The sequence below is a fragment of the Girardinichthys multiradiatus genome, chromosome 3 (assembly GCF_021462225.1).
Source record: "Girardinichthys multiradiatus isolate DD_20200921_A chromosome 3, DD_fGirMul_XY1, whole genome shotgun sequence".
Taxonomy (NCBI): domain Eukaryota; kingdom Metazoa; phylum Chordata; class Actinopteri; order Cyprinodontiformes; family Goodeidae; genus Girardinichthys; species Girardinichthys multiradiatus.
The window spans coordinates 45833142-45856510 of record NC_061796.1 but is presented as its reverse complement, the minus strand read 5'-3'; the positions used below and the strand labels follow the sequence as shown (position 1 = coordinate 45856510).

At 39.2% G+C, this 23369-nt stretch overlaps 1 protein-coding gene across 2 annotated transcripts in view; it reads right to left on the bottom strand.

Annotated features, from left to right (window-relative positions):
• Nucleotides 1-450: 450 nt before the first annotated feature.
• il21r.1 (interleukin 21 receptor, tandem duplicate 1) overlaps nucleotides 451-23369 on the bottom strand; it is a 32524-nt gene continuing 9605 nt past the window's right edge. Inside the window, exons 1-9 of one of the 2 annotated variants that reach the window (XM_047361508.1) lie at nucleotides 11229-11706; nucleotides 10811-10929; nucleotides 10413-10524; nucleotides 9296-9480; nucleotides 8870-9006; nucleotides 8563-8755; nucleotides 8385-8466; nucleotides 5442-5535; nucleotides 451-1506 (exon numbers count right to left, since the gene is read on the bottom strand). In XM_047361508.1, the coding sequence (XP_047217464.1) occupies nucleotides 757-1506; nucleotides 5442-5535; nucleotides 8385-8466; nucleotides 8563-8755; nucleotides 8870-9006; nucleotides 9296-9480; nucleotides 10413-10524; nucleotides 10811-10871 (1614 nt within the window). In that variant the 5' untranslated portion in view covers nucleotides 10872-10929; nucleotides 11229-11706 and the 3' untranslated portion in view covers nucleotides 451-756. Of the gene's footprint in view, nucleotides 1507-5441; nucleotides 5536-8384; nucleotides 8467-8562; nucleotides 8756-8869; nucleotides 9007-9295; nucleotides 9481-10412; nucleotides 10525-10810; nucleotides 10930-11228; nucleotides 11707-23369 lie in introns of those variants that run through there. The other variant, XM_047361509.1, reaches the window with a different exon arrangement.

Below are 23369 nucleotides of genomic sequence, written 5' to 3'. Positions count from 1 at the left end.
GTCTGCACAGGCTTTCAGTACTTTACTCAGTACCACATTTGGTCCCACTGCCTTGTGGGGGTCCACAGCTTTCAAAGCCTCTCTGACTTGATGGTTGGATGGTTGTCATGGGGGCATGAGATTGGGAGGGCAGAATGCAATCTCTCTGCCTCAGAGCGGGTGAAGAAGATATTTAGTTCCACTGCCAGCGAGGTGTCGGCATTTAATGCCTCAGACATTCTGCCTTATTGCTTTAGATTCCGTCACTCACAGTTGAAGAGTATCTATGATAAAAAATAAAAAGACTTCTACATGCTTTGCAAGTGGGAAAATCTGCAAAAAAAGCCATGTAGCAAATACTTATTCTCCCCACTGTGTGTGTATATATATATATATATATATATATATATATATATATATGGAGATATATCTATATCTCTATATACTTAAAGAAATCACAAAATCATCAGATGATAGTTGTTTCTTTGTTTGAATTTATACATTAACTTACATATATAAACATTTGCATCCTGTACAGTTAAGAACATGTCTTTTTTGAGACTGAAACCACTTGTTTGATTATCTGTACAAATAAAGGCAAAGCTAAAAAACTGTCTCATTTAAATCATACAAGTATCTCAGTTCCATTAAATTAGCAATAAACAGACTTCTGTAAAACCTTTTTATTATAGAGAAAGGTGACAAATGAACAGATTGTGTAGATAGTGCTCAAGCAAAATGACTCTTTTAACTTCAGCTGTAAACCAGAAGTCATTCTCACTGCGTCCCCTTGAGTTCATTGTTCAAATTGCTGGAGTTTTCCTGAATTGTACTACATATCATCCACTGCTTGACATAGTTTGAATTTAAGTGTTTGTGGTCAGGAAATGAGTTTGAGTTTGAGTCCGAGGCTCCAGGGCTACTGCACTCTCCGAAACCACTATCGATGGTGTCCAGGTCCACATGCGGGTAGCCATCCTCCGACTGTTCATTTGAGGCAAATGAGTCCAGCGACACCCTCTCGGCTTCGTTAAGCTCAGCATCTGGCTGAAAGTTTTGGTTCTCCAGTATTAAATCATTGGCAAGTTGGTTTTCTCGTAGTGATATCCCACTGTGCCGGTTCAACCGGGAAACCTGTGATTCCCCTAAATCGTAAGGAGCATGCTCCCTGTTGGTATCATCAAATGAGCCAAAGCTTTTCCCATCCTGGTAACTTCTGAGCGAGCTCTGTGATGTGACTTCCTCCTCGAACTCTTCTCCAGATAGGGTCACAGTGTTGATAGAGATATTTCCCGTGGAGTGGACGGTGCCATGTGATGTGCTGCTGTCCTGGAAGTGCAGCAGCAGGTTGTTGGAAAACTGTGGAGCATGATAGAAGGGACCACCATCTTTCACTTTGTTGTCCTCGTTGTAGCTTAGCTTCTCGTTGCTCCAGTGGAGGATTTCGCTCCGATTCTCGCTATACATCGTTACACATGTGGTGATCTTGAGGTAATCGTACTCACTGAACACAGGCTTCACCCACTCCTACAGGAACAAACAGAAAAGATTAACTTGGATAACTCCAGAAGATTATTGCGTTAACATAAATAATTAAACACTTCCATGCTTTAGATTTCATCGGGAATACCTCATACATTTGTGGAGATAAATTGATTGGCATGTTCAGCTGACTGTTTTAAAGAAACTAAACTTAAATTTAAATATGCATCTAAATTTGAAGATCAAAACGGCTCAAATGGCAAATGAAAATATGTTTTACATTTTGGCTACTGAATAATGGTTTGTTACCAATGTGTGAAATGTGTGGGTCATCTGTGCTGTCTTACTGAGTATCCTTGTAATGGCAAAGAAAAACAAAACCTACCAATGATTTAACACCTTGTAAATCACCTTGAGCAGCACGAACTTGATATTTAGATATTGAGATTTTCAGTATGACAAGTATTTTTATTGTTGTGGAGGAATTTTGGTCCACTTATTTTTACAACCTTACTTCGCTTTATTAAGGTTTGCAACGGTTAATTTCCACACTCTCCCAGTCTCTCATAGAGGACTTCATGGATGGACACAATGACTGCAAGATGACCAGATCCTACGGCCAAGTCACCGACTATCAAGCTTGATGGTTGTTTTAAAGTGTTTGGTTTCTACCAATAACTATATAAGTTATTATTTGGTCAAAGGACATTGTTCTAAACGTCCGGTGGTTTATTCACATCCATTTTTGTAACCCTAATTCATGACGACAAGCTTTCTATGAATTGGTCTTTCTCTGTGTAGGATGATGGACTTCAAATAGTTTGAATTCTAACCAATCCAGGTTGCTGAGTAACATTTGCTTCTTTAGGATAAATGCTGAGGTGCATTTTCCCACACACCTGAATGCTCCAGAGCAACAAAACAACAAATCTCCTGCTGGTAGAAATGTGGTCACTTTTACTGATGAATAATTAATCAAGTCCATCTGATTAGCATTATGTAGCAGCTATCTTTCCTCTTAAATCCAATGGAAACAACAAGGGTGTAATTTCTTTTTCCCATTACTTTACATTCTCTTACTTGTCCTGTAGGAAGTCACCAAGGCTCAATGATTACCCCCTTCTGCATAAAGTTCGGACCAACTTCAAGGGTTTTATTACCTTCTTGCATGACTCTTTGTTTTTAACTGATATGCAGATGACATTCAGTTTTACATCACATTACCACAAGATGACCCTTTGGCTTCAGGACAATTCTAGGCTTGTCTCTTTGAAACTTTCACATGGTCGGCCATCTAAGATCAGTTGCTTGGAGACTGAATTAATCATTCTGTAAAAAACATATATATGTAGACTGCCTCTTTCTTTCTCTCAGGTTAATGTGGTGAAAAACCTGTGAGAAACTTTCTGCATTTCTCCCTCTAAGAGCAGTACCAGGCCTTATCTAATTCTCTTTAAAACCACACTCTTGGTACAGGTTTATGTCTATCAGCATGACACAGCAGCTCTCCCATAATGCCCAGTGAACATACAGTGGTTTTAGTAGTAAATGTAAATGGCCTGCACTCTTTATCATCTTTATTGAAACGTCTGCTAAATTATGATGCTAATTTTAAACATGCACATATCAGCGTGGAGGAACAAAAATTGTGACAACCGTTTTAAAAATATGCAAGATATTTACTTTGATGCTAATTTAATGCACAAGCTTCCTTCTTATGTTCACATAAGACATATGCAGCCATCTATAGCCTGAGATGTCCAGATAAGCTTGAATCAGTCTTGACGCCAATGCCACCACATCCTGGCTACAAAGCTCATGATCGGCGCTCGAAATCTGTAAATCGAGAAAGACGCAAGCAGAGTGCACCACAAGGACGTGAGATATGGCAGGAGAACAAAGAGCAAGCTCAGAGATACAACTATGCTTCAGTCAGTCTGAAGTTGCAGAGCAAAAAAGATGTACCTAAAATAAAGAAACAGAGTTTCACTTTTATAGCTTCATGGGCTGGTGATGTGGCAGATTCTTTGTTTAAGTAAACTAAAACAATCTGGATCTTCTCTCATAAAAAGCTTTTTCAGATAAACGCATTTCAAAGTTAAAAGTTTTTCTTAAATTATTTAATCTTTTTCTTTGTCTTTTTAATGTTTTCACAGTAATTAGTTCCAGATTGTTGTTAAGATTTAAAGAACTCACACACACCTTTGTTTTATTTTTTACATCAACTTCACTTCCTTTATGGTGACTTTTCTATTCTGATAAATACTCCAGTATCGCCCTCTGCTGTACAACATATGTACTTGCATATAAATCTCAAGGGTCCTTTTAAAGAAAATCCTTTCTTCTTTGGTTGGAAAGGTTTCTAATTGCCTGAAATGACTGAGGTGCAGCCATAATACCAACTGGTCAAATTCATTAAAATGTGAAGGACAGGTAATTAAAGGGCTCATTTAGCACATCCTTTATGAAAGAGGATTATTCTAATTGGATCGGGAACACCTTGGGATGAGGAGCTGGATAGTCTGTCCAGAGATGTTTCTCTCCACAAAGCAACTCATCACATCTTTCAAAGCAAAGTTCACACAATCTTACCAATAAAGATCAATGTAAATATCAATATATTATATTATATTACATTATATTATATTATATTATATTATATTATATTATATTATATTATATTATATTATATTATATTATATTAATGTAAGTGATGGCTTTGAGTGTGAGATTTGTGTCTTGCTTGATTACATGTTAAGGCCTCGCTTATGCAAAATAATAATAAGAATGTAAGCGTCTAACTACTTCATCTACTTTTTGTGGGAACACTCTGAGAATCCAGTCCCAAGTGGATACAAAAAAACTAGTCTGAGGATTCCTTACTTTTAGGCTGGCCTATTGTTATTCGCAATTGTTTTAATGACCTCTCAGACTAAGCCTTGTCCACCGTTGCCATATAATTGATCATGTGGAGGAAATGTTGTAAAGTGAAAATTTAGTGCCATATGCTGGATTCCTTAGATAGATGAATGTTTTAACAATTTTTACTGTCAGTTTGAGATCACCTCAACTTGAGTGTATTACAATACATTATAGTCAGTAAGTTTGGATTGCCTTAAGATGTTTCTTATGAATAATATATATAACCTCTCTGAAATTGTTCTGGACTACAGATGAAGTGCTCCAGATTCACAGTTTATTGTCAGTGTGGATAAATTCGTGTTGCAATATTTCTATTTTTTGTAAAAATTTCTTGACCTTTCTACATATTTGTTTCAAAGGTATTTTTGTTTTCTGTTGTCCTATGATGCAGGTGCAGTTACAATGATTTCACATGGTAGTTTCATTAAAACCCATGTATGACGCAGGACATTATTATGTTCTGCTATATGCAGAAATATTAAGGTTTTTAGACTCCAACATATCTATAAGTTGTCAGGAAGCATACTGCTTGTTGGGTTGAAATGGAATGCAGCACAACCCATTTGAGAGATGGCTGCCTACACAAACACATAATCTGTCTGCTGATATATAAAAATAGCAAACATGAAAACAGTAAATTTACATTTAGGGGAAAAGACAAGTGTTACAAAGGACAAAGAGCAGAGATAACCATACAACATTTGTGAAAGAATAAAAAAAATTAAACCACAAAGTTCTCAGTATGTGTCTCCATCAGGTAAAAAAACAGGCTGTTTTCAGTGTGACACCACAGCAAACCTCTGGGGGTAATTTCCACAGAGGTGGAACAGGTTTGACTGAGTGAGACAAATATCCACCCACAGTATGTCAGGCTCGTGAAGCCCCTGCAGACTGAGTCATGCACATCACACAGTCACTTCAGTCTGCAGTCAAAGGGAAAGTCCCAGCCAAACAGGGTTCAGATGCTCTGTAAGTCCCCTCTTCAGCAACACCTGCTGGGCCATGTTGGAAACAGAAAACTACAAACGATGTGAAAGGGCACTTCTGCTTTCTCTTACCTTAAAATTGCCTTCGTAGTTTTGGTAGAGAGGCTTGAAATATTCGTTGGGTCTGGGGATGTATGTAATCATTCTGAGTTTCTTCTGCCAACACCTGGACAAAAGCAAAATATAAGTTAAGAGAGATAGATGATGGAGGGCCCTTTCTTGACTTTTTGGTGGCATCGGCCATCTTCTATGGCAGAAGGCAAAAGTTTTAGACCTTTTTTACATTTTGGATCTAACATGAAAACCAACTACTTTGTTTCTTTCATTTAAAAAAAACTTGTTTAGATTATTGTTGAGCATGGTAAAGTAAAAAAAAAAAAATCATTTTGCATTTTTATGTAACTTGGAAGTTTCGAGTAGCAAAAACGTTTGGACACCACTGTTCTGTAGTATTAACTGCTGAAGCAGGAGTTTATCAAGAAGAGAAGGAAACGACTGGATAAGCTCATCAGGAAGACTGGCTCCTTCCTGGGATGTACCTGTGACCCCGTGCAGGTGGTGGGAGACAGAGGAGGTAGCAAAGATAACACCCCTGTTCATAAAATGGCAGAACTCAAGAGCTCGTTTAGTGACGTTTAGTCTTTCCTTCCTCCCTGCAGTTGTACGACTCTCTAACAATCACTGCTTCCAACAAACACAGTGAGCTGTTTATATTCCTGTTGTTCTCTGCACACGTCTCCAAATTCCTGGAAATAGTCTGTTCTTGCACAAATATATAAAAGCACAGCTTGCTGGTTTCTTTTTATTACAGTTTCACAATACAGTTGCATCTGCTATTATTCATAACTTTAGTTATGAGTTTTTCTTATGTTATATATTTGTTTTATTGTAACTAGTATTTCTTATTGTTATTTCTGTCTGTGTGCTTATATTTACTGGTGATACAGCTACATTTCCTTATGGAGGTAGAATAAAGGATAGTTCTATTCTATTCTATTCTATTCTATTTCATGTTTTTAACCTGGATCTTGGCTGCTTTACGGTAAGCCACTTACCATTATAACCAGTAATCTCAGTAAAACAACATGGCTTTCATGTGAATGATTACACAGCAATTTGCTGAATTAATGAGTCAAAGTTGGATCTTAACATTTGATAATAACTGATCCCACGCACCGACTCTCAGAACAAAATTATGATTATCATCAGAATGGATTATCTGCAAGGAGGCTGTGATTGGGAACAAAACTTTGAATATTTTCAGAAAAAAAAAAGGTCTTCTTTATTAGAGGTGATTCCTCTCTTTATTGTGTCCTTAACACAAAACTAGCCCCTTTGAAGGCACACATTATGATTTGGACACTGATGCATGTTGGTTTTAAGGTAAAATGTTAGCAAAATCAGAACTTGTCCTAAAATTTAATGCAGCTCTTCTTGACACACTGAGTTTATCCAAAATGGCTGCTGTTAAATAGGCTAATTCAAATCGAGCTATGTATAAATTAGGGAAAAACATTATTTCTGGACTTTCTTGTCCAGATCTTTATTTTTATGATAGATGTACCAACAGCATTGACAAAAATAAAAAGTCATTTGAGTTAAAAACAACAGAGCAGAGAGTCGCAGAACCTTTAATTTGCTTACTCTATGGCCCTGTCGGGGGTTCACCACTGATCCTTCTTTGGACCACTTAAAACAAACAAATGAAATATTTTATTCTACTAATAAACTAAAACAGTCTGAAATTTGCACCTGTATCAAATATAACAGCTTTGTGGGGTTAGTTTTGGAATTAGCTGATGGGGAAGTGTAAGACTACCTTCATACAACATTGTTTTGAACTTTTAGAAAGGTTTTATATTTTTTATGGAAATGTACTTTTAACAGGGTTCTGCAAGTGAAGCTGTTGGCTTCACTTCTCCATGCAGTGATCTCCGTGATTCTCAGAATCAGGATCACTTTGTCTGATGCAGGTAAATCACTAACTTTTAATCACACGGTAAAAATAAAATGGATCTTTATTTTGGAATGTGCAACTTTCTTCAAACAAAACAGTACACCATAAACATCCTGTTTAGTGAATAACTCAAACTGTTGTGGAAGCTGGTGTCTGAGTCATATATCCATATTCAGTACTGAATTAAGGGGGATCATCATTCTGTTTTAAGAAATCTGAACTCCACCTGATCATCCCTGCATTGATCTACACTAAACAGAAATTCTTTGAAACACAGTATATGATTAATTAGGCTTTTATTGTGTTTGAGAAGGTCCCTAAAGGGCATTTTCAGTGTTAAGGCCTTTGATTTGATTGATACCTGTTTTTCCTGGACTTAATTTTTCTATAATAATCACAGAATTTTTTCATTTAAGATTCAGAATTTGTGAAACCTTTATTTATTTATTTATTTATGAAAACAAAACAATAAAGTATTTGGAAAGGCTCGCCCAGGGAAGCATTTATGCAATAACCGCCATTGAGTGCATGTGAATACCAAAACTAAAAGTGTGAAAACTATTTTTCACAAAGACTTGTAACGTCATCCTATAACAACAAGAGAAAAGACTATCCGGTTGGTTACTCTTCAGATTTTGCGTTGGCTTCATGAAACTGTGGTGACCTAAAGCAAGTTGATCTCGGCTCTCTGATGCTCTGCTGCATGACTTCCTATGTCTGTGAGCCATTCAGTGCAATGTGCCACTGCACGTATAGCAGTGCCGTGGTTTAACGTATGTGGGAGGTGATGCCAGGAATCAACTGATGCGGTGAAATGTGTTGCTAATCATTTACTGGAAGGCAGCATGATGGTGACCTTTAACCCCTACACTCCACTTTATTAGTTAATTTTTACTGAGTAATTAATCAGAATGTGATAGAACAGAAGCTAAAAACCAGGGTTCAATAAAATATTTTAGGGTTGAAAACCTTTTGTTCGGTAATAACTACAATCAGGTGTGAGTAGGTGGGAAAATCCACTTAAAAACACAAGATACTACAGTTTTAAAAATACTCACGGTTTTTGTAGGTATCCCAATAACAGGAGGGCGAGGATGAGAATGATGGGCATTGAGAAATAAACCCAGTAAATGTTAATTCCTGGAAAAGAGACAAAGATCACATAAATATGATATGAACTTTGAATATTTAAGAACACTGGTTTTGGCGTAAGATGCGTTGTTGAACTCCTTTCACCTTTTACATCTGTATACGGTGTGGCTGTGCGCAACTCAGCACCAGAACTCCATTCACTCCATGGGCCTTGCATGTAAGAATCAGGACAGACTTTTTCCTGAATGTTCACAATGTAGGCGGCATCGGGTTGCAGATTTTCCTGATCCAGCTCATAGTACTTCTCACTTCCCTGTAAATACACATAGATTGGATCCTGTTTGGAAGAAACAACAAATTAAATTCAGCATTAATTCATCAGCAAATAATTTGTCTTTATCAGTTACCGTTCAAATGAGAGATTCAACATTACTTTTTGTGCTCAGATTACCTGAAATGGGTCTTTAGCATTTCTTATGCGGACTCTGCCTATGACACAGAATATTTTGTTGCCGCTCCAGGTAATGTTGTAGATTCCAGAGTCTGTGGCGTTTGCCACTTTGACATCAAAAGGAGGCTCAGGTTTCACTGTAAAAAAGAGTCCGGTAGGTTCAGAGGAAACATGAGGTTAAAAGGCATTTATTCCAACAAATGATGGTTAAGTAGAATAATATTTGTTTTATTGTGAAAAACAGATGGACGGATTTTTTTAACACATTTTCACTGCACTTTCAATTGATAAAGGTACAATTAAGAAAATATTCTTTAATTGCCAAAGATTGCTGACATTAAAACAGTTCTAAGTGGCATTTCAGTTCGTTTATCACTTAAACAGAAATGATATGTACCGATATGGGTTATTATCTGTTGAACCTACCCACACTAGAGAGCTCCCAGCTGGATGACTCACTGGGATCCATAAACTCCTCGCTGCCAGGCTGACTGGCTGCAGCAGTGCAGGTTGTGTCAGAAGATGCAACGTAGGTGAGATCCTCAAGGATTATGCACCAGGACTGAGGTGGCTTGATCTCACAGCTGACTTTTAACACTGTATCAAAACTTCTGTAAGAGAACAATTGGGTGTCGGTATAGGAATTTGCAGCAGGCAAAGACAAATATAATTACTGGTGTTTGGTAATAACAATAAAAAAGTGTATTACTGCTAATGTCCTTTAATATCCGAATCCCACAAGGAATTATTTTGCAGATGAGCATAGATGGTGCATTCATTTAACTGCTTATTGAGTTTTCAGCATACTTTTATGAGGAGATTATTTTAGTGTGCAAAGCGTTCCACAGTAGTATTTCACAGCCCACCATTGAACTAGTATCCAAAATAATTTCATATTTATATAGTTTACCTGTAATAAGCTAAGCAATCACTTTTCATGGTGCCAATGTAAACAAAAAGTAAAGCATGCAGAAGTTTAACATAAAATATGGTTTCACACATGTTGGTTTTGCTGCAAACTCTGGAAACTATAACTCTAAGATGATTTCACACATAAGAACTGAAACGAGCAGAATGTTTGTCAAGACCTTTGCTTTAGTCAGACATCTGTACAGCCAGAGGTTTGGTTTGGGGGGGGGGGGGGGGGGGGCGTGGGTTGAAAACCTATGTTCATGTTCCAAGTAAATATCTGGAGATTTATTGTTCTTCTCATCCCATTGACTTATCCCTGTTATTAAAATGTGGAACATCAACAATAGAAACTCAGACCAAATGCTGCAGAAGCTTGCATTCATAAATAACAGATCTGTGTGACATATGTAGAAATGCCTCATGTGCCATCTGTCTCTGTACGGAGAGTTTAACAAATAATGTTTCTGCAGGTTGTTCTTTGTTAGTTCCAATTAAAACTAAATGAGGATAATTCATGGACATATGTGCATTTTGTTGTGAAATATAGGTCCTGAGAAATAGATTAACATGCTCATGCAATAGTGCAAAATGACATTAATCTTTAGTCTAATGATGACAGGACAATGTTTACCTGCAAGTCACATTAAGAATAACAGGAAGCGCTGGCACAGAGTCTGAGCAGGAGCAGTTTAGCTTCTCATTGTAGTCAGTGGTGCAGGTGACATTGCAGACAGATGCAGCTGCTGCAGAGGAGAGAAAGGAGGTCAGTTGCAGAAGTTGCAATACCTAGATGTGCTGTTTCTAATTCCAAATGTCACCCAAACTAAAGGTTGACTCAACAAAGAAGTTTCACTAATTTTAAAAAACAAAAGCCATGTTAATTTAGGGATTATTGAAATGCAGATATTAAGGCAGGATTAAAACACTCTTACAATGAAAAATAATATTTTACAAGGAAAACCATCTTCAGAAATGTTAATAAACAGAACAGAAGAAAAGACTTATTAGATCCATTAAAAACCATCTTACCTCCACCAAGAAATAACGTGAGACCCCACAGTAATGATAGGAACAGAGGTGGAGGAGCCATGGGGATGACTCACTGTTATCAGAAGTTGGGCAGGCAGGGGAAAACACAGCAGAAGAGGCTGAAAACAGAAACAGAGTTTTGTAATTTACTTCTAATTTAGGCTTCGACTTTCATCTGTTGCTAAACTGGAGCAAAGATTAATCATTACAATGAAACAAAAACTAACAGTCCGATAAGAGATAATGACATTTCATCAGCATCAATAAGAACAGTCAAAATTATATGAAGATAAATAAATTATACTTACATTAGTATACAACAATACATTCTATATGAAGCACAGTTTATAAACCAGGCAAATAATTTCTCAAAATCATGATATTTTATGCATAAATACAGAAGAGATGGCAGTTTTACCTTTTTTAACGAGAATTTCTACAACTTGTTGAGTGAAGTCGGTGTGGGAATCACTAAAGCATTGACGCCTGAAGACTGAGTGGAAGAACGCTCAAGCAGCAAGCTAAAGGCGTCACTGTCAGCACAGTGACTCAGGATGTGGCTTCAGAGCGGTGTAATGTGGTACCTTCCCACCACTTCCACTTTTCAGCTATGAATATGCATCAGCTACTCAGGCTAAAATAAAAGTCAACAGGAAACTGAAAATGTTTTCTGCAAAATAATTCAGACGTCATGTTCGATTCATCTACTTCAACCATAAAGGAGGACAATTATGGACTTTTGCAGTTGCATTTGAAAAGTGGAGTCCCTCAAGACTTGACTGTTTACGCTCTAAACAAATAAATTCATTCATTTAAATTAAAGTATTCCAAAAGGCATCTAGTGGTTGCTGACTTTAGTCACATTTTAATCAGAGGCAATGCCAACAGACCCAAGATGCTAATTAATCAAAACAAGAATGAAGAAACAGGATGGCAGAATAAAAACAATATATAATGTATACATATACAATACAAACATTTTAGTATATTTATCTAAATTCAAATTAGGGGTTTTTAAAAATGTACTTTAGTGTTAGCTTTGTTTGAGACTTAGTTTGGTGTTTTTATGAACTGAGGAATGGCTGAGGTGTGTTATGATGAGAGATCACTGATCGTCAAACAATTTGGTTGGAATTAATTAGTCAAACTATTTGGTTTTTAATCTGAGCCCCATCTAAAGGGGGTCTACATGCCCAAAAAATAGAAGGCAGTCAGCATTTTCATCTAGAGTGAATATAAAGAAGTTTTGGTTTCAGCTAAGTCTGTTGCTTTGTAAAGAAAAAGATTGAGCTTTGCATGAAAAACATAAACATGCAACTTCCCTTTGGTTATATACAGGGGTTGGACAATGAAACTGAAACACCTGGTTTTAGACCACAATAATTTATTAGTATGGTGTAGGACCTCCTTTTGCGGCCAATGCAGCATCAATTCATCTTGGGAATGACATATACAAGTCCTGCACAGTGGTCAGAGGGATTTTAAGCCATTCTTCTTGCAGGATGGTGAGCCAGGTCACTACGTGATACTGGTGGAGGAAAACGTTTCCTGACTTGCTCCTCCAAAACACCCCAAAGTGGCTCAATAATATTTAGATCTGGTGACTGTGCAGGCCATGGGAGATGTTCAACTTCACTTTCATGTTCATCAAACCAATCTTTCACCAGTCTTGCTGTGTGTATTGGTGCATTGTCATCCTGATACACGGCACCGCCTTCAGGATACAATGTTTGAACCATTGGATGCACATGGTCCTCAAGAATGGTTCGGTAGTCCTTGGCAGTGACGCGCCCATCTAGCACAAGTATTGGGCCAAGGGAATGCCATGATATGGCAGCCCAAACCATCACTGATCCACCCCCATGCTTCACTCTGGGCATGCAACAGTCTGGGTGGTACGCTTCTTTGGGGCTTCTCCACACCGTAACTCTCTTGGATGTGGGGAAAACAGTAAAGGTGGACTCATCAGAGAACAATACATGTTTCACATTGTCCACAGCCCAAGATTTGCGCTCCTTGCACCATTGAAACCGACGTTTGGCATTGGCATGAATGACCAAAAGTTTGGCTATAGCAGCCCGGCCGTGTAGATTGACCCTGTGGAGCTCCTGATGGACAGTTCTGGTGGAAACTGGAGAGTTGAGGTGCACATTTTATTCTGCCGTGATTTGGGCAGCCGTGGTTTTATGTTTTTTGGATACAATCCGGGTTAGCACCCGAACATCCCTTTCATACAGCTTCCTCTTGCGTCCACAGTTAATCCTGTTGGATGTGGTTCGTCCTTCTTGGTGGTATGCTGACATTACTTTGGATACCGTGGCTCTTGATACATCACAAAGACTTGCTGTCTTGGTCACAGATGCGCCAGCAAGACGTGTACCAACAATTTGTCCTGTTTTGAACTCTGGTATGTCACCCATAATGTTGTGTGCATTTCAATATTTTGAGCAAAATTGTGCTCTTACCCTGATAATTGAACCTTCACACTCTGCTCTTACTGGTGCAATGTGCAATCAATGAAGACTGGCTACCAGGCTGGTCCAATTTAGCCATGAAACCTCCCACACTAAAATGACAGGTGTTTCAGTTTCATTGTCCAACCCCTGTATAGTCTGCTAGTACCATGTGCTGTAAGACAGATATATTTTACCTGCAGACCACCATGATGTCCCTAAAACCTCAGTTTAAGCATGGTGTTTTTGAGGTGATGTTAAGAACCATTCTTCCTCCTAACACAGTGAGCACCGTGACATCCAAAGAGCTCAACTTTGGCCTCATCTGACCTGACTATGGTCTCTCTATATTTCATTGGCTAGTCCAAATCTTCTGCACCAAACTTTGAAAAGCTTTTGCATGCTTTTTCTTTAGCAGTAGAGTCCTGATTAGCATTGAGTGGATGTTTTTGTAATACTGGATTGCATAACATGATCTTTAATTTATACAATCCTAATGAACTTTTACCTTGTTTCAAACTTATCTTGATTTTCTTATCTTTCTGACCTGCCACCCGGACTAAAGATGGAAATGAGCTAAGAAGCCAAAATCTGGTTCAGTGCGTCCTTGCTCTATTATTGTGTAATGTTTTTTGTTCATTATCCCTGGTTAAATTTATAAAATCAATATTCAAATTCAAATCTTCTTTACACCACTATATAGATCAGTTCGTATTAGTTTGAAACTCTATTACAAACCGCAGCCTTGCTATTCAGTGCCCAAGTGACCAAATATATAATTCAAGGATAAATTGAGAATTTACTGGGGTTTAGGGCCCAATGTTTGCAGTTTGTATGAATGGAAACTTCAGGTACAACATGACTTTTGCATTCTTTCCTTTCTATAGAAGTCAGTGGGAGAGTCCCAACCTGTTTTAACCCCCCCAGTCTCATTCAGGGGTCTTCAAAAAAAACTTCCAAAGGAAGGCACCGAGAAGGCATCTTGATCAGATCCATGAACAAACTTAAATGACTGCTTTTGATGTGGAGGAGCAGCAAATCTACTTTAGGCTCCTCCTGGATGATCAAACTTGTAACCCTTTCTCTGAGGCGGAGGCCAGCCACCCTATGTAGGAAGCTCATTTGAGCCACTTGTGTCTCTTGTTCTTTCAATCATGCTCCATACCTCATGACCATAGTGGAGAATCAGAATGTATACAGACTGGTCAATTGAGAACTTTTCTTTGTGGCTCGATGATTTCTCCACCATGGCAGACGGGCGCAGCAGCCATATTATGGCAGACGAGGCCCCAATTCATCCCTCCATTCGTACCATCTCTCCTGAGCAAGACATGAAGATAATTGAACTCCTTCACTTGAGACTGAGACTGAGCTCCAATCAAAAGGAATCAAACTTTTTCCACTTGAGAACAGTGGCCTCAGATTTACAGGAATTTTCTGACCTGAAGCACCCTGCTTGGGCGAGGGATGTCTGCGTTTCCCTCCAGGTCCTTTTACTGGATGGATAGATAGATAGATAGATAGATAGATAGATAGATAGATAGATAGATAGATAGATAGATAGATAGATAGATAGATAGATAGATAGATAGATAGATAGATAGATAGATAGATAGATAGATAGATAGATAGATAGATAGATAGATAGATAGATAGATAGATAGATAGATAGATAGATAGATAGATAGATAGATAGATAGATAGATAGATAGATAGATAGATAGATAGATAGATAGATAGATAGATAGATAGATAGATAGATAGATAGATAGATAGATAGATAGATAGATAGATAGATAGATAGATAGATAGACAATTTCACCCTTCAGATTTAGTACTGCAAAGCATCGCTGCTTATATTGTTTTTAATATCAGTTTAACACACAAAAAAGTCCTGTTTCAGAACTAAAGCCCCTCTAAATGGTGAACATCACAGTTGTTTTGACACATTTCGAAAGACCCTAATCTTTCACCTACCATAAAGTTTTATCAGGGGCTTTTAGTAGACTCCAGCTGAGTGGAGGTGTCTGAACTGTTGTGAGTCATAAAAATCTTCCTGTCAGTCCTCTCTACCCTCTTTTTTTAAATAATCAAATTGAAGTTAAAAGTGCATGTATCATGACTTTAAACCATGTTTTAAAAGAGTGAGATAAATAGTGTTAAGTTGTATTATAAGTTGCAGATTGCTTTGTGCAGTTTGGATGGCTTTTGTTGTATTCAAATCACTTTGTAGGTGTGTGAGCTAGTGCTGTTAAATCTCATGATACCAAACTTCATTCACACCAAATTACACAAAGTGTAGCTCCTGTACTCCTTTGCATTTTTTAGTTATTATGATCACAAGCCAGAAATCTTTATGTATAAGGGTAAAATTACTTTGTTTTTAAAAAGGAATAGAGGCAATCGAGAATCAAAAGAAATCTGAGTATCCCTCGAATTTCAAGATCATGTCAACAGTACAATAAAAAAACTGAATCTAACAAAAACATTTCACGCTGACTGTGCTAATGATCAGCATATCTGACAATAAAGAAAAGAGTTGATTTTTAACAAAGCAGATCAAAAATAACAAAAAACAGCAAAGAACTATAATAAACTATAAAACTATAACTGATGCAATTGGGAGGGATAGCTTTCTAATCTTCACAAGATGGTGAAAGGTAATGGAAACAAGAACATTCATTTCATCACATTGTAGAAAGGTAGATTGTTATTTTGAAGTGTTATTGTCTCTGTGTTGACATGGGTGTTTAGTTGCTGAGAGACAGTATTACCAATGTCTCTGGAACACCTACACAAGCAGTTTGTAGCAGTGTTTTTATTCATCAATGACCAGATGGAAGCAACACAATTGTGTCAGATAAAGCAACGCTTTTACAGCTGCTGATATAATTAAGAAGTTAAGAAGGAATATGGATTTGATTAATTCTGGAATTTTCTAAATAAATCACAGTAACCTACTTCCAGTACAGCCAGGAACAGGAACAAGAATTGCACTAAATTCAATTAAATTCAGTTTTATTTATATAGCGCCAATTCAGAACACATGTCGTCTCACAGCACTTCACAAAGGGTTTGGAATGGTGGGGGGTTGTTGGGGAGGTTAAAATAAACTACTGAGTGTTAGAGTTTGGCCATTTTAGGATGGGCTATGTGTAGGGGTACTAAGTAATATGATAAACTGATAAAGTTTGTCCATCTACAGCCCACTGATGGTCATTGTTATACTAAAAACCACAAGGATTGGGATACCTCTCTCTGTCAGATTGATTATAACCACTGAAAAAGAGAAGGGGTCACACAGGTAGCAGAAATGGAGGGTGTGTTTGCATCTCAACCTTAACTGAGCTGGTTTAGGCTAAACCTGACTCCCCCTTACTCCATCCAATAGGGAGGGTGGAAGGCAGTGGTAAAAATAATTGGCGAGTGTTGTTTCCTGTTGCATTGTGTGAAAGGTGGGTAACTTTAAAATAGGAAAGTCATTTCAGTCGAATCATACAGATTTCAAGTCAGGTACATACATTCCAAATAATCCTAACTATCAAACAGATTCAGTTATTTATTCAAATTGGTTAAAAGGTTTTTCTGTCTAAGGAAACCCAGCAGATTGCATCCAGTCAGTGACTTGCAGCATTCACTCCTCCTGGATGAGCATGTAGAGACAGTGGACAGTCACTGGCGTTGACTTTGCAGCAATCCCTCATACTGAGCATGCATGTAGCGACAGCGGAGAGGAAAAACTCCCTTTTAACAGGAAGAAACCTCCAGCAGAACCAGAACCAGGCTCAGTGTGAGCGGCCATCTGCCACGACCGACTGGAGGTTTGAGAGAACAGAGCAGAGACACAAAGAGAACAAAGAAGCACTGATCCAGGAGTCCTTTCTATGGGAAGGAAAAGTAAATATTAATGGATGTAGCTCCTTTAGTCGTTTCATCTAGAAAGAAAAAACAGATAAACTCTGAGCCAGTTTTCAAGGTTAGAGTCTGAAAGAGAGAACATAGAGTTAGTTACAGTAGAAGCTCAGTAAGGTAAGGTAAGGTAAGGTAAGGTAAGGTAAGGTAAGGTAAGGTAAGGTAAGGTAAGGTAAGGTAAGGTAAGGTAAGGTAAGGTAAGTTTATTTATTTAGCACTTTTCAGTAATGAGACACTCAAAGCGCTGTACATACAATTACAATACAATCGCAAAGAAAATAAACACAGATACAGACACAGACACAGAAAAAATATCAAATGATACTACAATCCTATAAGAAATCTAAAAATCTATGAAAAGGAGAAGAAATGAAGAAATGAAATCCACATTTAGGTAAAAATAAGGAGCATGGGAAAGCATCACACATAAGCAAAGATTTTGCAGGGGCATGGTGGACTCATGAGGGTGCCAATATTTAAGTATGATCATGTGTGCAAAGAATTAGACTGTCAACACTGACGAAGGTGCCATTGTCCTTGAAAAAGATATGGAAGTTTTATCAAACAGCCATACAGTTCAGTTCACAGATGAGGGGGTTGCTGGGGCAGAGCGTCGTGTTTACAGAACATCCAGGAGAAATGTTTTCATAAGAAGCCTGTGAAGGCCATATCGGGGCGACTGATTTAGACAAACAATAAATGTTTTGGTTCAGTCTTACTGGCATTCTCAATTTCGAATCCAAATAGCCAAATTTCTGGTACTTTCAGTAGATCCTGAGCAAACAACTTTCTTCAAGATTAAATCACATCACCTTTGAGTCCAGGAAACGCAGCCATCCTGCGATTCTGTGCAAGGATCACGTCCAGCTTGCGATTCTGCTCTCTTAACATATCAGTCTGAGTCCTGAGAGCTCTAAAGATCCCTTCAAACATCCCAGGCAGCTTAGGAGTGCCTTCATGTGTGCAAGTCCAGGTAGTGAGAGTGTCAGGATCTGTGCTTTGTGTGTCTGTTGGTGCTTTTACTGTGCTCAGCCCCTAGATGGCGTTGAATCTGGAGGAGAGGTGACAGGTGTTCGCTATTCCCCTGATTATTCTGCAGAGGACTATTTAAGGAGGAGGCTGCCAGCAACTCACTGCCAGAGTGTTGCCCTTAGTGGTACTACTCAGCAACGTTACCTTTGCCTTTGACCTTGCCCTGTACACCAAGTAACTTTATCTTTGTATCCTGCAGGTTTCCTGAACCTGATTTTGCCTTGCATTGAATCCTGCCTGGATAAACCGTCTTCTGGAAGGAAGCAATCCAGTTCCATGAACAATGACTCAAGTCTCTCATGACTTCGTTGGATCACGCCGGCTGGCAACCTCCTGATGCGTACCTCGGACCTCCATCTGCGAACCCTGTTCACCCTCCTCCCTCCATCGCACCTCATGGACTACAAACTCTCCTGGCTTACCATATCCACCAACATCAGTCTCACCAGCAAACAACCACTTGGTTTTTCCACTCCCCCTCTGGCGGATCCCTCCACCATTCTTTGTAAGACAGATTTATTATTTTCATGAGTTCAGCCCCAGAGTTATCCCTGCTTACCTTCTTGTTTATTTCTACAGTTTGCATCCTGGTTCCAGTTCCCTGCATTATTCACCCAGTTGTAAATAAACACTTTACCGAACAATACTGTGTACTGAATTGCTTTCTGCATGTGGGTCAAATCCTTTAAACTCAATATGACAGAAAGCTACCCTGCCGCCATTCAAGGGTCCGAACGTGCCTTTGTCATACGGTTTGGCCGGGCCAGCTAAAAGCCCTTCCTCACAGCTACTGAGGTTAGCTGTAAGTTAACCCTTTGTTTACCCACACGTGGATGTTTTTCCTGACAGCTTCTCTTCAGCACAGTTCACGTAAGAGTTGGTGTTTGAGCAGAGAAGATTAGTTTAGAGTTAAACAATCTAAATAATGTTCGTTTAATGACTTTCTTTGGTTGTGTTGAGAAACTCAGCTAAGGATGTGTTCTGTGTTTTGTTTTTAAAGTTAAGACAAACTTTATTTAAAGGGTGGTATTTAAACACAGATCGGCCATAATGTATTTGTGGTATTTTAAAGGTAAATGTTTGATACCGGTAATAATTCAATTCAATTCAGTTTTATTTATATAGCGCCAGTTCACAACAAATGTTGTCTCAAGGCACTTCACAACAGTCAGGTATATACATTCCAATTAATCCTAACAATTGAACAGTGCAGTCGGAGTTAGCTTTTTATTCAAATTGGATAAAAAGTTTTTCTATCTAAGGAAACCCAGCAGATTGCATCCAGTCAGTGACTTGCAGCATTCACTCCTCCTGGATGAGCATGTAGAGACAGTGGACAGTCACTGGCGTTGACTTTGCAGCAATCTCTCATACTGAGCATGCATGTAGCGACAGCAGAGAGGAAAAACTCCCTTTTAACAGGAAGATACCTCCAGCAGAACCAGAACCAGGCTCAGTGTGAGCGGCCATCTGCCACGACCGACTGGGGGTTTGAGAGAACAGAGCAGAGACACAAAGAGAACAAAGAAGCACTGATCCAGGAGTACTTTCTATGGGAAGGAAAAGTAAATGTTAATGGATGTAGCTCCTTTATTCGTTTCACCTAGAAAGAAAGAACAGATAAACTCTGAGCCAGTTTTCAAGGTTAGAGTCTGAAAAAGAGCACATATAATTAGTTACAGTAAAAGCTCAGTCAATTTCCATGTCTAGGAGAGAGAAAGGGTTAAACACTAAAAGACAGGGCCATGTGGATCATCGGTAGAGGGTGAGGGTAATAACTATAAGCCTCTTTTGTTAGCTCCAGCAGCTAATAGCTCAGAACACGTGCTCCTGCCTTATGAGCCAGCTACAGATTATTTACCCAAAAACGTTATTGGTCCTCATTTAAAGTAATATTTTCTCAAATATTATTTTAAAATTTCCTTAATAATATTTCCTTAATATTTTTTTTAATATTATTTTAATAAATAAAGGCAGCTAATTAAACAGAATTAGTCAACCGGAAGGTTGGTTTTATTCAGCAAATCATTCTTTACAATGTTTTATCAGAATGTTTTATCTGATCTTGCATTGTGAATTGTTGTTTGAAGGTACACCAAGTTAGTTCCAAGACTAAATTAACTTCATTTTCAGATTCTTCAAGATAATCCTTGGTTCTCAAACATAAACATTGCATGGTAATGTTGCATCACTCTTTTGGTCATGATTTTCAATCATCTTTGATTCACTTGTTTATATATACAGGGGTTGGACAATGAAACTGAAACACCTGGTTTTAGACCACAATCATTTATTAGTATGGCGTAGGGCCTCCTTTTGCGGCCAATACAGCGTCAATTCATCTTGGGAATGACATATACAAGTCCTGCACAGTGGTCAGAGGGATTTTAAGCCATTCTTCTTGCAGGATAGTGGCCAGATCACTACGTGATACTGGTGGAGGAAAACGTTTCCTGACTCGCTCCTCCAAAACACCCCAAAGTGGCTCAATAATATTTAGATCTGGTGATTGTGCAGGCCATGGGAGATGTTCAACTTCACTTTCATGTTCATCAAACCAATCTTTCACCAGTCTTGCTGTGTGTATTGGTGCATTGTCATCCTGATACACGGCACCGCCTTCAGGATACAATGTTTGTACCATTGGATGCACATGGTCCTCAAGAATGGTTCGGTAGTCCTTGGCAGTGACGTGCCCATCTAGCACAAGTATTAGGCCAAGGGAATGCCATGATATGGCAGCCCAAACCATCACTGATCCACCCCCATGCTTCACTTTGGGCATGCAACAGTCTGGGTGGTACACTTCTTTGGACTTCTCCACACCGTAACTCTCCTGGATGTGGGGAAAACAGTAAAGGTGGACTCATCAGAGAACAATACATGTTTCACATTGTCCACAGCCCAAGATTTGCGCTCCTTGCACCATTGAAACCGACGTTTGGCATTGGCATGAATGATCAAAGGTTTGGCTATAGCAGCCCGGCCGTGTATATTGACCCTGTGGAGCTCCAGACGGACAGTTCTGGTGGAAACAGGAGAGTTGAGGTGCACATTTTATTCTGCCGTGATTTGGGCAGCCGTGGTTTTATGTTTTTTGGATACAATCCGGGTTAGCACCTGAACATCCCTTTCAGACAGCTTCCTCTTGCGTCCACAGTTAATCCTGTTGGATGTGGTTCGTCCTTCTTGGTGGTATTCTGACATTACCCTGGATATCGTGGCTCTTGATACATCACAAAGACTTGCTGTCTTGGTCACAGATGCGCCAGCAAGACGTGTACCAACAATTTGTCCTGTTTTGAACTCTGGTATGTCACCCATAATGTTATGTGCATTTCAATATTTTGAGCAAAACTGTGCTCTTACCCTGATAATTGAACCTTCACACTCTGCTCTTACTGGTGCAATGTGCAATCAATGAAGACTGGCTACCAGGCTGGTCCAATTTAGCCATGAAACCTCCCACACTAAAATGACAGGTGTTTCAGTTTCATTGTCCAACCCCTGTATAGTCTGCTAGTACCATGTGCTGTAAGACAGATATATTTTACCTGCAGACTACCATGATGTCCCTAAAACCTCAGTTTAAGCATGGTGTTTTTCAGGTGATGTTAAGAACCATTCTTCCTCCTAACACAGTGAGCACCGTGACATCCAAAGAGCTCAACTTTGGCCTCATCTGACCTGACTATGGTCTCCCTATATTTCATTGGCTAGTCCAAATCTTCTGCACCAAACTTTGAAAAGCTTTTGCATGCTTTTTCTTTAGCAGTAGAGTCCTGATTAGCATTGAGTGGATGTTTTTGTAATACTGGATTGCATAACATGATCTTTAATTTATACAATCCTAATGAACTTTTACCTTGTTTCAAACTTATCTTGATTTTCTTATCTTTCTGACCTGCCACCCGGACTAAAGATGGAAATGAGCTAAGAAGCCAAAATCTGGTTCAGTGCGTCCTTGCTCTATTATTGTGTAATGTTTTTTGTTCATTATCCCTGGTTAAATTTATAAAATCAATATTCAAATTCAAATCTTCTTTACACCACTATATAGATCAGTTCGTATTAGTTTGAAACTCTATTACAAACCGCAGCCTTGCTATTCAGTGCCCAAGTGACCAAATATATAATTCAAGGATAAATTGAGAATTTACTGGGGTTTAGGGCCCAATGTTTGCAGTTTGTATGAATGGAAACTTCAGGTACAACATGACTTTTGCATTCTTTCCTTTCTATAGAAGTCAGTGGGAGAGTCCCAACCTGTTTTAACCCCCCCAGTCTCATTCAGGGGTCTTCAAAAAAAACTTCCAAAGGAAGGCACCGAGAAGGCATCTTGATCAGATCCATGAACAAACTTAAATGACTGCTTTTGATGTGGAGGAGCAGCAAATCTACTTTAGGCTCCTCCTGGATGATCAAACTTGTAACCCTTTCTCTGAGGCGGAGGCCAGCCACCCTATGTAGGAAGCTCATTTGAGCCACTTGTGTCTCTTGTTCTTTCAATCATGCTCCATACCTCATGACCATAGTGGAGAATCAGAATGTATACAGACTGGTCAATTGAGAACTTTTCTTTGTGGCTCGATGATTTCTCCACCATGGCAGACAGGCGCAGCAGCCATATTATGGCAGACGAGGCCCCAATTCATCCCTCCATTCGTACCATCATACATGCAATGTGCAATCAATGAAGACTGGCTACCAGGCTGGTCCAATTTAGCCATGAAACCTCCCACCCTGTCAAGCTGAAGAAGGAGTCCTATTGGCTGTGGTTGGCTTGTGGGACTCCTGAGGCGGCTGACGGGTACCGTGGGGCCAAGCATGCCGCGGCCCGGGCAGTGGCAGAGGCAAAAACCCGGACCTGGGAGGAGTTCGGTGAGGCCATGGAGAAGGACTACCGGTTGGCCCTGAAGCAATTCTGGCAAACCGTCTCAGGAGGTGGAAGCAGTGCTTCGCCAACACTGTTTACAGTGGGGGTGGGGAGCTGCTGGAAGGAGTGCTTCGAGGATCTCCTCATTCATGCCATCACGCATTCCCTGGTGGAAACAGAGGCTGGGGACTCGGGGTTGGACTCTTTCATCACCCGGGCTGAAGTCACTGAGGTGGTTAAAAAGCTCCGCGGTGGCAGGGCTTCGGGATTGGATGAGATCCGCCCT